This window comes from Lepisosteus platostomus, chromosome 2 (genome assembly GCF_059453375.1).
Source record: "Lepisosteus platostomus isolate fLepPlt1 chromosome 2, fLepPlt1.hap1, whole genome shotgun sequence".
Lineage (NCBI taxonomy): Eukaryota > Metazoa > Chordata > Actinopteri > Semionotiformes > Lepisosteidae > Lepisosteus > Lepisosteus platostomus.
Genome location: NC_142612.1, coordinates 6,482,794 through 6,497,234, shown reverse-complemented (window position 1 = coordinate 6,497,234; position 14,441 = coordinate 6,482,794). Strand labels below are relative to the sequence as shown.

Sequence of the window (14,441 nt, the reverse complement as noted above, 5' to 3'; positions counted from 1 at the left end):
GGTCTTCATACTAGGCACATCTCAAAGGTCACACTTTATCACAAAAACCATACCTCATCAACCAACTAGAGGAGCTCCACCCCGATGTAAAGCTATTTATTCACTGCAAGAACTGACTGATCTGAAAAGCTATGTTCTGCTAGGCATGCGTTTCAAGGGTAGCTGAGTATTGTAAATGGCAGATAACCGAGGATATGTTAACTGAACTTCAGCGTACTACATGTGCTGGTTATTAACTTTAATGGCTAAATCAGTGGAATAAGGTCAAGGGGATGAAGTCACAAAGGGGCAAATAACCGAAATGTTTTAGGGTACAGCCAGGGTCTCAGACTTAGGGTTCTCTGATCTTGCTCCACGGGAGCTCTCAGCTACAAAGTTTAATAATCAGGATTGCAGTACTTTAAATCAAGTTGTCAGGTGCTGTAACTCTACACCTCTACCTTTAGGGAACTAAATGTTGTGAGCAATCAACTGTAAAAAACATATAATTATCAGGTTCATTATATGACTGCTCAGGCTGGAAACCACAGCAGACAGGACCTCCCAAGAACTGAATTCTCCTGCTGACAGTACCAAAGGTTTTGCAATGCAACACACTCCAGATCATGAGATATACATTACCACCATCACACTACATTTTAAAGCACAGCCGTCTCTTTATTATCAAACACAGATCCATACTTAACATATTTTAATTGTTAAAAAACAAATAATTCATAAATCATCTGAGCCAAAAATAGAAATCCTTTTCACTTTATAAGAGTTTCCAACTGAGCCCAAATCTGCCTTTTATTTTGAACATGTAATCAACAATTGCTATCATCATAATGAGTTTTATATTTGCTTTTTTTTTTCAGATTCATTTGAACATCGCCAAGGCATTGTAAGTGAATGCACTTGTGGTTGTGTGTGGTACTACAGTACATTAAACGAAGCTTTTTGACCAAAGGTTTCAAACGTGTTTTAAGGCTCTTTCATTTCAATGTTTAATGGTAACAAAGAAATAATTGAGTACTACACTCACTTAGCTTTTAATACAAACCGAAAACATCTGGAACACTGTTGAAAAAATACAACAAGCCAAAAAGGCCACTTTTATCCCTCAGGAAACATTCATTGCTTTTTCAGAACCCGTGTTTCATAATAGATTCAAAATATGAAAATATGCAGAAGAAAACGGGGTCAAAGCATGTCTGCCTCTTATGCATCATTCAGAAACACCTGACGTTCTCCTTTTTAAAAATAGGACAGGAAGGGCAAACTGAATGACGCACCAGTATGATTGTTTCACATATCGAGAACAAAATGTCTGACTACAGAAGCCCAGTTACAGCAAATGACAAGCTACTGTGTCCCACCGTTCCCAGACACGTACTACTAAGGGATGTGAAAGAAAGTCACACCAGATGGCTGAACTCCTCTTCACAGGTGGCAGAATTTAACACGAGAAAGTTCCTTTCCTTCAGCAGTACACATTCCCAAACTTTTGTCTTCCTTCATGCAAAGTCCTGTTCTGTAGTCACGACCCTGCAGCATCGGAATATAAACTGCAACCCAACCTATATTCCTTGGTAAAGAAGATCGTATTTCGGAACATCCCTGGGGTCGATAGGGCTCTGCACGATGAGCTTTCCTCTCATTGCCCCTCGATAAATCACCTCAATCAGGTCGACAAAGTCCTGCTTGGTTTTAAAACTTCCCACAAATTTGGTGTGATCCGGAGACCTAAACAAATACCAGGAGAAAGAATGATAATATGAGTGGAGACCTTGAGCGGCAAGAAGTCTAAACAAGGACAGAACTGTGCATTCCCCCCTGAACGGTACAAATAATTGTATTTATGAAAGAACGTCACGGCAAAAAAAAAAAAAACTTCACAGAACACCAACAAGGTATAAAATCAAACATCTACATCAAGTCGTTTTACATGTCTTGAATAGGTCACTCTACATTCTTTGCCTTCCCAAGCAGCAAATTAACCAATCTTCAGCTGTCCTTACCACCTTCTACAGGTGCGCCACTGAGAGTGTGCTCACGTGTGGGATCACAGCAGCTCACTGTCTGACCGGAAGGAGTTACAGGGGGTGGTCAGGTCAGCCCAGTCCATCACTGGGGTACAGCTCCCCTCTACTGTGGACATTTTTACAACTCGCTGTCTCAGGAAGGCTGGGAGTATCGCTAAGGACACCAGTCATCCTGGTTTCTTACTTTTCTCCCACCTTCCCTCTGGTCAGCGTTATAGGAGCATAAAGAGACAAACCTCCAGATTCAGAGACAGTTTCTTCCCACAAACTGTCAGATTATTTCACTGTACCCCTAGCACTTACTCACACTGCTGTTCTTTTTCAAGTTGTAAATTTTTTAACTCTTTGCTGCTGCTGCTGTTGTTCTGTGTTTATGTTCTGGTATTTCATTGATGCCTTTGTGTTGGAGTATACATGAAAATAACCATTTAATTGCACCTGTGCAATTGAGCTGAAACGTCATACAACACCGTACTAGAAACAAATCATTCATTTGAATCTCATGTGTTATTCTGGAAGAGAGGTTGAGAGGATTCGAAGAGCGAAAAACAAACGATTAAGTAAAGAATGTCTCCCCGTCCCTTCCCCTTCATACAATCTATTACATTAATAACATCTCACCCATAATCCACCTTCATGTGTTGCCCATTGAAGAAGAAGACTGTGGACGGGATGTAGCTGATGTCGAAATACCTCGTATAGACCGGCACTTTATCGACATCCACCAGGTAGATCGAAGCCATGTTGCTGAGATCATGCGATGTCTTTGACAGCTTTAAATGAAGAAAATAATAAAATAACCCCGTATTTATTATAACAGACACACATTTTCAAATGCATTTCTGCATTTGTCTTCTGCTTTCGATCTTTAGTCGTACGTCGTTAAGTTATAGCTGTAAAGCCCACAATGATCTGAAAATGAAAAAAGGGGAGCTCTTACTATCTCATCAAGCTGCATACAGACGGAATCTTCATCCCTCCCAAACCGCAACACCAAAACTTTCTCGGCCACACTCTTAATAACCTCGTCGATATCCTTCTTACAGGATAGCTTTGATAGAAACCAGCTCATCTCTTGTTTTAAAACGGAGGCATTGCTGTAAAAAAAAAAATGGAAATAGCAGTTTTACACCATCATAACAAAAACAGTAGTGAAGTGACTTCTATTTGTGACCCGGAATTGATAATCGCCGCGTACGGGAGTTGTATTTGTTCCGACTGGAAACACGTTTGTTTCGTTGTTTTCTCTCTCTCTAATAAAGCCACTGTGTATCGACCATTTATAAATCCGGCTGCGTAGATGCAGTGAAGTATTCGAGCTATTTAAAAAGTATTGGAGTCTACGGGTTAGGGGTTCTTAAATTTTTCAAGCATATCTTACTAACGTATTTGCCTCCTGTTTCCCTGCATGTGAGGGACATCACAAACCGAGGGCAGAGTTTTTCCCTTGACCTTAATCCGGCATGAAACTAGAGCATGAGTAGTGTTGAACCCTCTTGAGTGCTGCAGTGTAATTAGACGTAAGTGTTTGAAACAAAACAATTAATGATCTTCGAAGTAAGAGAACGGAGCTTTATTTCGGGGGAGGGTGGTAATTTAGCGCGTTAAAGAATTTGAGGTTCTTGTACAAACTCCCCCTTTTTAACAGAATAACGTGTGATGGGTTTGCTTGTGAGCTTGTGTCGGTGAATCATTTTCTGAAATTATTCTCCCTGTAAGCCATCAGTGAAATAGAAATTATTTAGCCGAAGAAAACTAAGGTAAAAATCTAGCCACCCCGAAATCTGAAAAGGAAACGAAATGTAGAGTGATGTGTGCTCTTCACAGAGTGTGCTAATACGATGTGATGTACTTTAAGTACTTTATGGGGGGCGTGGATATAAACCATAATTCAATCTATATTTGAGCACTGAAGTGTGTGTTTCCTGTAAAACCAAGCTTAATGTGCTTATAAAGTTGAATGTTTCGAGATTTTGGCTGCCGTCGCATCATTCAGGTGGGGCTGCACACTGGTGGTGGTGGAGGGGAGTCCCCATTACCTGTAAAGAGCTTTGAGTGGAGTGCCAAGAGAAGCGCTATATAAGTGTAAGCAATTATTATTAATTTCCTTCTTAATAAATGCCTTTTTTTTTTTTTGCTTCTGAACAGGCACTGTAGAATGAAGCTCTTAAAGCCACAGTTTCTCAGCGTGGTCTCCAGATGCTGCGTGCCCTGGAGGCCGGCCCTGGCTGGCAGGCGGGGGGGCTGGCTGCAGAGACCCTGCGGCCCTCCTGCCCCCTGCCGAGGCCTGTCCGCATCCTGGGGGCTCCGCAAGGAGGCCAGCCAGCCCACAGGCGGGAGCGCGGAGGGGCTGGACCTGGGCGCGTGGAAGGCGGTGGCGAGGTCCGAGGCGCGGGGGGGCGCTTCCCCGGAGGCAGGGGGGCAAGAGGGGGAGCCCTCCCCGCTGCAGGCCTCCCGGGAGCTGGTGGAGATGTGGAGGCAGGCGGGCAAGCTGGTGCCGGAGCACCTGGCCGAGGACGAGCTGCGGGCCTTTGGGGAGCTGCCCACCAAGTCCGCCAGGAAGAAGTACCTGAAGTACCTGGCCATCAAGGAAGGGCACAAGAAGGCCAGGAAGGAAAAAAAGCAGCACAGGGCGTCCGAGAGGGCCGCCGAGGTCTCCAGCAGGGACCCCGAGACGGAGGAGGAGCCCGGCGGGGGGCGTCTCAGGAACACCTTCCTGCTGCAGTTCTGGCAGCGCTCCGTGGACGCCCTGTATAACTGGCGGGCGGCCCAGGCGATGCAGTTCGGGCAGCCGCTCGTGTTCGACATGAGCTACGACCAGCACATGTCCCGGAGGGAGGTGGAGAACACCGTCTCTCAGCTCCTGGAGTGCGAGGGCTGGAACCGCCGGTCCGCCGACCCCTTTCACCTCTACTTCTGCCACCTGAGGCCCGGGTCGGCCTACCTCCAGGAGCTGGCGAGGCGCTACGGCCCTGCCTGGGAAAGGCTGCTGGTGACCGCCACCGAGCAGCCGCATGTGGACCTCTTCCCCAGGGACCGGCTGGTGTACCTGACGGCGGACTCGCCCCACGTCCTGAGAGCCTTTGACCACAACAAGGTGTATATCGTGGGCGCGATGGTGGACAAGTCCATCCAAACCGGCCTCTCGCTGGCCAACGCGAAACGCCTCAAGCTGGCCACGGCCCGGCTGCCCTTAGATGAGTACCTGCAGTGGGAGATTGGCGCGAAAAACCTGACTCTGGACCAAGTGATGCGCATCTTACTAACGATGAAAGACACTGGGAAGTGGGAGGAGGCGCTGAGGTTTGTGCCCAGTAGGAAGCACGACGGCTTCTTTGAGGCACAACGGCAGACACAGCAATGTGGGCGATCTGGAGCGTCGTTTAACAAACAGAGGACTTTCGTGAGGCAGGAGGCCTTCCAACCAAGAGCAAGAGCAGCTTTCAAAGGCAGCAAGAGCGGCGAAACCGCTTCCAGGGCGAAGACAAAGAAGAGCTGGTGGGAAGAAGATTAGCCCTGATAAATCTTGAACCCGGCGCTTCAGAATTTCAGCCACTGCCTTCTAGTGAAATGAGATTGTAGAACCGTTTGGGGTTTTTTTCTAGTTATGCAGATTTAAGAAATGGTATAGAAAATAAATCATGTGCTCTATATACTCAATAAATCGTGTAATTGTAATAAAGCATTTCAGCAATTTGGTCTGCTGTTTTTTTTCTTTTTTAAAGTAAAAACGTTTGGAAGCATATACTATCTACACTACTCCTTAATAGAAAATGAAATGAGTTGGTCTTGCATCTCACACATATCATTTATTATTGTATATGAATATATTAAATAGATACAGCACATTCATGCAAGCTCCTGTTATATATATTTTTACACATATTCATAGTACACCCTGTTACAAAACGGAAGTAATTATTGGTGCCTTTACAGCCGCAAGTATAGTCCATAACAGTAGGAAATAATCTGCATAATTTATAAAGATCATCAGTAGTGTTATCATATGTAAATATCCCCAGTATTAATCAAAAGCTAAAAAAAGATAATATTGGTAATGTTTGTATTATACAAGAGCATTAAGAAAGGTTTTATGACATGAAGATCATAAGTAAAAAGTTTATTTTTACAGTTTTAAATTGTGCGTTGTGTGATCTGTAATGCAATGAAAGTGCTTATTTTAACGATAGCCTGTTCAAAGCCACTTTCTCCTTTGTGATATTATGTTCACCATAATTCCTGATAATTTATAGAGAATTCTGTGTACAGAAAAAAATGTTTTAAAGTCTGTAATGCAAACTGACCCTGGTTAAACAATCAGTAGCCAGTCAATCTAAAGTTTCTGAATCAGTACTTTATTCCTTTTGTAGAGGGTACCCTTTAACACACCATCAAAAGACCCTGTTACCTTAAAGAGTGTAGACAACCAACACAATGAATTAGGATCAACTGAGAGTAGGTCACAGGAAAGGGAGTTAACAGATGATGAATAGAACACAAGCAGAAGGAATTTAAGGTTGGCCCGAAACTGGACAAATGGTCATTGCAGTATAACTTTGTATCATATTTAAGATTAAAGTATAAAGTATGTTGTACATTCAGAATGAAAGTTGGTTCAGGAGACAGCATTGGTGAGTTAAAGTCGTATGAGTAAGCATAGAAATTAATGAAAATTGCATATCAAAGACATAGATTGTGATAATTTTATATATGTGGCCTTGTGTAAATATAACATTTACTATATATTGGTAAACAAAATGATGACGAGCTGTTCTAAATTGAACAAGTCAAGGTCAAGATGAACTTTTAGCCACTATTTTAAGGGTTTCCCTTCTGAGTGGGCGACCAAAGTTATAAGAAACATGCACAAGCCAGAATCACTCTCGAAAACGAAACCGACGCTTTCTGCAGACCCAAACGAGCCGAGCCGGAGCTCGTGCCTTTGGCGTCGGGCCAGACATCGCGCAGGCGCAGCATCCGGGTCCTTTCCGGAAGTCGGGCGGCAGTTGGGCCGGACTTGGGGAGGGCTGGCGTGACGTCGGCTCGGTGAGTGTTCGTCAGTGAAAATGGCCGATGAGAAGCGAACCGACGAGAAGCTGTTGGATGACGGAGGTGAAAATCCGATTTTTTTCCGCATACGTGTGTAACTCTTAGCAGATCGGCGATGCAGCAATGAAATGTAGAGCTCCGTGGCTGGAAGCGTCCTTTGCCGTGGCGTTAGCGTGGTTTCCGCGCTGTAGCGCAGGGCTAGATGCCGAGTGAACAGCCGTGAGGCGGCGGAGGCCTGACCCCGAGCTGTTCACGCTGAGGTGGTTTGTCACGCACCGTGGACACAAACCCCAGTTTTGTCGTCGGCCGGCTCATCTTTAGGTTTTGCGGGTTTGGGGCTTCGTTTCCCAGACTCCAGGGATCGGGAAATGTTAAAGGTTTTACGGTACCCCGGTTCTGAGCGGTTCGACGGTAGTTGGTGTATTTTTAATGTTAAATCATTCTTTTAACTTCCGCAATTCGTACCGTACTGTAGTGTAAAACTATTTTTTTCCGCGTTACCTTTTCGGCTAATGTTGAATAATTTCGCGGAGGAAAGTCCAGTAGGTATGGCTGCTCGGGCTACTTAGATTGTACCTGGTTTGTTACCAAGGAACAAAACAATGCTTATTTAAATCTGGCATGCTGTAGGGAAGCAGTAATGTATTTTATTGATTGTCACACACTACATTGGTTTGTTCTAGCTACCTTCAGTTGGCAGCACTTTTAACGTCAGTTTTCATACCAGTGTTGTGTTTTCGGGATTGGCGAAAGGCATGATTGGCAACCAATTGTATCATTTCTTTCCAAGAAAAACTCGATGCAAAAAATGTGGTGCGTTATTATACACCATGAATGCATTACATTTTTAAGTGAACAGTTATATTGGGCAAATATTAATTAAAATAATTTGTTCTCTGGGGGTATGACACCCAAGCCGTAACTGTGTAAACATCGATTTAGCATCCAATCCTAGACCATTAATAACGGTCTCGGAGTGATCTTCATTAGTCTAGTAGGCAGGCGTTAATTCGTCTGTTCAGTATGCATCCTGCAATAAAAATACATTTAGGTGGAATGGGACAATTAAAACTAATGATTCCACACAGAGGAAGTTTATCATTTAAAAGTTCCACGTTTTTAAATCACAGTCACATCTCAAATGTGTTTTTGTGCACTAAAGTATAGTAATCGCTGAGAAAAGGCCAATTGGGAATTTGTCAGCACCCACACATCCTTTCAAAAGGGATACCTGTGCTGGCATTTGTGCCGGAGGACTGTGAGTTCTTATGCAAGTCAAATGTTCAGCAAGCTTTTATTTTTCAACGCGGTCCCCTTGCACATCCACGCAAGCCTCCCTTGCCAAGCTAGCTGTTTTATTCTGAAGAATAGGACACTGTGTTGCTTGGCACCAGCGTTCAGACTGAAGCAGGGAGGTTCCCTCATTGGGCCGGAGTGGTGAAAATCTGACAGAGCCACACCCGGACTGTCAGGTGGGGTCCCGTTGAAGCCTTCTCAGCCCCCGCCGTGATGCAGGACGGCGCCGTTCGCCTTCTGCGTTTGGGCAGTGAAGGGAGTGCTCTGGGACGCTGCGGGAATGACTGATGGAGTGGCCAGCCTCCCTTTGTCCCGTGGAGCTGTGGCGGCCCTGTGGAAATGTGCAAAGGGGCTGCGCTGAAAAATGTCTCCTCTCCCGTGAAGTGTATTCTGTGGATAAATTAAGCACCATAAAAATGCTACCAGTTATTAACTTAATCTTTGTTTTAAAGGGCCATCTAAATCACCCACCAGATAAAATGAAGCAAGACATTTTTTTTGTATCATTTGCTAAAACTGATTTTGCACGAACCTGAAGCGCAGATGCCAATTCTAACCATTTTAGATTCAATTGGAAAAGAAGCAGCTTTTTAACAACTCTTACACTAAATGTGGGATGAATGGGAATGGTGTATGCCTCATTAAGTTGTGATATGATTTTTATTTACACCTGAGTGAAGAATTTTAAGTATCCCAAATTCATGTTAATGAGTGTGATTTGGAACCATTTTAAACCAGTGTTGAATTGTATTAGAAACACAAAGACTACATCTTCTGTGCAATTTTTAATGAAAGCTAACACAAAGGGTCACTTAGTGCTCTGTGGTTAAGTGGCTTTATAGAAGAAGAGATCACTTGCCTAGGTGTAACACTCAAGCTAGTCTCTTGTGGTAAAGTGGCCCGCTGTAACAACTTTGTTGTGTAAGTTTAAGCAGTAACCAACATTTCAAATTCTGGACCTGTTTCTGCAGCACCTACAAGGAAATAGGAAACATGCATAAAACTTACACAACAATTAAAAGTTGGAGATGGAATATATAAGCAGAATAGAAATGAAACTGCTTCCCATATGTATTCCAACTGTATTACACTTTCATGCACAGAATATCTTTTGTGTGCTTGATGTTTAATCAGGGACTAAATGTTTATTTTTAAAAGCAAATGTACTTTGAAAGAATTTATGTATGACAATGCTGAGAGCCCCTGTGCTGTGGACAATGTTCTTAGCTGCTGCTGTATTATCTACTGTATCTAACAAACAGCGGACAAGCCAGCTGAGTCAGTAAGAGCAAAGGCTGCAGAGAGGCCCTCCCTAAAACGGGTTCTTAATGACGTTGCTGCTGCGGTTCCCCTGCTCGATTTAAAGTAGCTCACCTTGGTAAGTTGTTTCGACTCCACCAGGACCAGAAGAGAAGGGAGGCAAAGGTGTGAAAACTAAGACTGTCTCTTCCAGCAATGGAGGAGGAAGCAACACTCGAAGCGCTGACAAGCGTTCGGCCGAAGAGGCTGCCGGAGACTCAATGGTGCAGCCAGCACCACCTAAAGTTTCCAAAATCGGATTAAGCAGCCAGGCCCTTAAGAAGCCAGCCCCGATCTCCATCAAGCTTGGTGCTAGTGTGAGTCTGGATTTCCTGCTTTTTGGTCTGTCGTGGTTGGGGTGCAAGAAGTTAACTGTGTCAGATTTCCTTTCAGATGAAAGTGTCACGTTAGAAATGCTGTCTCCATGTTGATGACCCTAATGTGACGCGGTGTTTAGTCTTTGGATCCCAATATTTACTGTATCCATCCACTGTGTGAATTCTTAAAACTATACAGTGCACGAGTAACCCATCACTTTTCAAATCTTAATTTTTACACCCACTTCCTAAATCATCAAGGAATCATCAGTGGGTAGGTGACAAATGTGTCCATTAAGATTGTCGTGATTATTAAAATTATACTTCAGCAAGGATATAACAGTTTATCATAGTCTAGAACATGTTATTGTGAGCAATAAGACCATTATTAAACGATTTCAGTGCAATGCTATTATTAACCAACGAATATATTGTCCAGAAGGTTACTCTTCTGAAGTTGAACATCTTTTTTCTCTTTTGGGGGATGCAGAAACCTAAAGAGAGCGCACCAGTTCTCCCTGCAAAGAAACCTGCGCTGGCGGCTGTGTTTAACGAGGATGAAGATGTAAGTATTGATGCAACCGACCTCAGCCTAAGCAGTGAATGTAGTGGATAAGAATTTTATGACACTCTACACAGAGTGAGCTCTCTAGCAAAGCATATGTACTTTTTCTTTACACCTAGATCTGCCATGTGTTTGGTATACCTCTGTAATTGACATAGCCAGTTGCCTAATTTTACATCTCAGCTTGCAGCTGTGAGCCCTGCTACTGCCCAAAGGGGGTAATGAGGCTTTGTAGGCAGAATCTCTTAACCCTCCCACCCTTAAGCCACTCTCCATGTGCAGGGGAACTCCAGTCCCTATTTCTCTGACCAGTGATTAAATCTTGGTTATAAAATAAATTCCTTGATGGCATAGAACCATTTTACAAATTTCAAATTGACCACAAAATTGTGAGCTTTATGAAAGCGCTGGATAGTTGCCACGTTGTCACAAACCCACAAATTGTGATGTGATTCGTCCTGAATCTCAGAATATGGCGCTGCGCATACCTGGAAATGTTGTCTATTGCGTGATGTTAATTGGAGTTTTACAAGTTAGTGTGTACATTTTACTCTTATTGTGGTTTGAAAAGCACTCGATCAGTGCCGATTTTGTTTTCCCCTCACCCCAAAAACCCCCTTGTTGCTGTTGCCCTTTAACCCGTCACGTTACACACCTCCATGCGGGAGGTTCAGTGCCGCCTGGAGGACACTGTACCACACTGAACCCCAAGCCTGTGAACACATGGAAGGCTGAATCAGTGACATTACCTGCGCTCAGACCCGTGGTCATGCTCTGCCTGCGCAGGGGCAAGCACCTTTGTTGCCTTAGCCGTTTGGGAAGTCCCAGCATCCTATTTTTTAACATTAGTTATATTGACCAGCAAATAGACGTGATTAATCTTATTGATTCAAGTCTCAGCCATTTATATAGCTTATTCAATAATACACTATTTATATAGGACACTAACAATTATTATATAAACTTGAGGAATTTCCATTTTGTAGTATAATCGTTAACTTTTTTTTTCCCAGAGTGAACCTGAAGAAATGCCACCAGAAGCTAAAATGAGAATGAAAAACATTGGGAGGTAAGAACATGAGAACTGACCTATTGTTTTATCATTGTAATGCACTACTGGGGTCAAATTGGTAATTTAGAAATATGACCCATTAATGTCCTAGGTATCCTGGGAAAGTTTCTTAACTGCATTTAGGAAAGCTCAAAACCTTTGTTACAAACCCTGCTCACATCATTGTGACTTTGGAATAAATTTTCCAGGTAAAGTGGATCATGAGAAAACAGTCTTAGTGTAAGGCGAACACATTGACATTTGAATAATGCATGTGTCTTTTATTTTTGTAGAGACACGCCTACATCTGCCGGACCCAATTCATTCAACAAAGGAAAGCATGGCTTCTCTGATCACCAGAAACTGTGGGAAAGGAAGCTCAAAACTCACACGGATAAATAATGTGAAGGTGTATTTGGGGTTTGGGATTATTTTTTAGGTTATTTTAAGTGTAGCACAATTTGTTTTATTTATACATTAAAACGCTAAGGGGGCTTTCATAAAATATTTAACAACACAGTGGAACATGGTTATCGTGTTGGGGTATCTCTTTTGGACATTGTTTGTCACTGTGCAGTTTTTTTAATCACTTATGTGAAGAAGAAAAGACATTCCCTCAATCGAGAAGAGAAACTGCACTCTTCTTTAATAGTACAGCATGCTTAGCCAGGCTATTAATCTTTAGTTTTATCATTCATATTGTTGCACAAGAGCCAAATCCAGTGCTTATAAAAGTATTTAAAGTTTGAACACTTATTAGAAGCATACTTCGCATATATGTGAGGAAAGGATAACAGGCTGGTAAATTTTATTGCTCTCCAATAAAATCCCACCCATATTTTGACCAGCCCTTCATTTAGCTGCCCAGTCTTGGCAATGAAAGTTCAGTGCTTACCAAAACAGATGGAAGCTGCTATTAAAAATATTAATTTCAGCTCTTAGCAATGACATAATAGTGAAAGTTTTTCCTGTGAAAAATACTGCATAGTATATAGCTATTAGCCATTTGTTGGTAATTTAGTGCTCAAACTATATTTTAGTACTATTCCATCTTATGTATAGTTTTTAAATAAATGGTTGATGCTACTGTATTTTTGAAGCCTTCCTTTTTCTTTCATCTGAGAAGAAATAGTGTTTAATCTCATGTCCATGGATAAGTGACATTTGCTGTTCTGCATCTGCTGGTATGTAATTATTCAGCCGTCACGAATTGTCACGAATCAGCTCTCGTTTTGCATTCTGTGTGCTTCACTATTAAAGTAGGCAATTGTTTCTGCTTAAGCTTTGCTTGGAATTACTTTTGGACTAGACTCTCAATCCAGCAAATTCATTAGATCTTTTGACCTAATATTTCATGAGTACAGTATATTGTTTAATATTTTTGCATTTGTAAATATCTGCTTCACTATAAGACTGTGACATTTGTATGCATTTCGGTAATATTTAGATACTAGCTACACAGTGTATTAGGACCCAAGATTATAGTTAATAGGAATTCCCTTGTTTTGTAATAAAGCTTTTGCTGCCTGAGAGTGTGTAAGTATATGGCAATATCCTGCCCATAATCCTATGTTTAAAATGGTTTTGTACTTTTAATATTTGGTTTCATTTTAAACTTTTGTTTGAAAAATAATGGCTTCATGTGATGGGTGGGAATTGATAGTAAAATTACCATTACAGGGGAAAAATTGTATTTAAAAGCAAAACTTGCTGAATATGCAATTCTGTATTTACAAATGCATGAGTGATGTAAATAAAACTGAAATGTGTGCTCCACCAGTTTTGTTATTCATACAGCTGGCATCTTAAGTGTTGATCAAATAAACTTTTGGATAAAGACTCAAGGGTAGTGGGTTGCCTCTACATTTTCTAAAGTGGAAGGGTTTCACAAGTTTTTAAATTGTTTAATTTGCTCCACTGTTTTGTAATCAAATTACAATGTTTACAATTTTTTTCAAGTTCTTTCATACTGGATATTAAGCAAAGGTGAAGTAATAAATTATAAGAGCTAAAAATATTGACCTGCTAAGGTCACATTAAATAGGTGTATTTAGACTATTGTATACGTAATATGGAAAAAATAACTTCCATATGTGGTACAGAGAATGTGAATTCAAAATTGTTCTTCCATGTGTGGAAGATATCACTTTTTTCTAATGCAAATTTTAAAGGTTTTTGAGAACATCTGTAACCATTGATCCAATTCACTATTCAGAGGGTGTACTGATGAAATTGTGTGCATATAAAATGTAGTGGAAAACTATCACTCCTTGCTGTGTTTTGTTTTTGTAAACATTATTTGTTGTTTGAGATATAGTTCTTGTCAAATCTTAAGATTTAAAAACCTACAGGTGTTTCTGCTTCAGAACAGTCAAATGTATTGTTCATAGCAGCAGAGACTGTCATATTTATGAAACATTCTATTAATGAAAACGTACACATCAGGGCTTAACAAACCGAATAGAGAAGTGTTAAATTCTCTACAGAAAAAAAAACTAACAATACAGCCTTAAAAATCTGGAGTATCACAAAAACCACAAGGGTCTACTCCTGTTCCCATTTCTAGGTACATCTACAGCTTTATTTTTGGGATCAATTTGCTGAGGATAATATACAAGGAATATTCCCACCTCATGGTCATTGTATAATATTAAGATGGCCAAAATAAAACCTAACCCAAGACTGAAGATGAAAATTGATATCAACACCTTAGAGGCTTTAACAAAAATTACCTTTAACCAATAAAATATGGATTGCATTGGTACTCACTTTTGGTCTACAGATATATCAGTACATCCCTGATTTTGATGTTTAAACCTTTCAACTTAATGAAACTGGTG

At 41.6% G+C, this 14,441-nt stretch overlaps 3 protein-coding genes across 3 annotated transcripts; 2 read left to right on the top strand and 1 right to left on the bottom strand.

Annotated features, from left to right (window-relative positions):
* Positions 1-636: 636 nt before the first annotated feature.
* On the bottom strand, positions 637-3,226 carry txnl4b (thioredoxin-like 4B). The gene is made up of 3 exons (XM_088648292.1): positions 2,965-3,226; positions 2,646-2,797; positions 637-1,725 (listed from the first exon to the last, which is right to left on the bottom strand). Exons 1-3 carry the CDS (start codon positions 3,094-3,096, stop codon positions 1,560-1,562), a joined length of 450 nt encoding a protein of 149 aa, XP_088504418.1. The 5' UTR covers positions 3,097-3,226; the 3' UTR covers positions 637-1,559.
* A 47-nt stretch (positions 3,227-3,273) lies between these two features.
* trmt10c (tRNA methyltransferase 10C, mitochondrial RNase P subunit) lies at positions 3,274-5,718 on the top strand. The gene is made up of 2 exons (XM_088648279.1): positions 3,274-3,544; positions 4,173-5,718. The coding sequence occupies exon 2, from the start codon at positions 4,183-4,185 to the stop codon at positions 5,536-5,538; it is 1,356 nt and encodes a 451-aa protein (XP_088504405.1). The 5' UTR covers positions 3,274-3,544; positions 4,173-4,182; the 3' UTR covers positions 5,539-5,718.
* Positions 5,719-7,001: 1,283 nt separating this feature from the next.
* pcnp (PEST proteolytic signal containing nuclear protein) lies at positions 7,002-13,864 on the top strand. Its single transcript, XM_088648267.1, has 5 exons — positions 7,002-7,136; positions 9,771-9,985; positions 10,476-10,550; positions 11,564-11,619; positions 11,895-13,864. The coding sequence occupies exons 1-5, from the start codon at positions 7,091-7,093 to the stop codon at positions 12,001-12,003; spliced, it is 501 nt and encodes a 166-aa protein (XP_088504393.1). The 5' UTR covers positions 7,002-7,090; the 3' UTR covers positions 12,004-13,864.
* Positions 13,865-14,441: the final 577 nt, after the last annotated feature.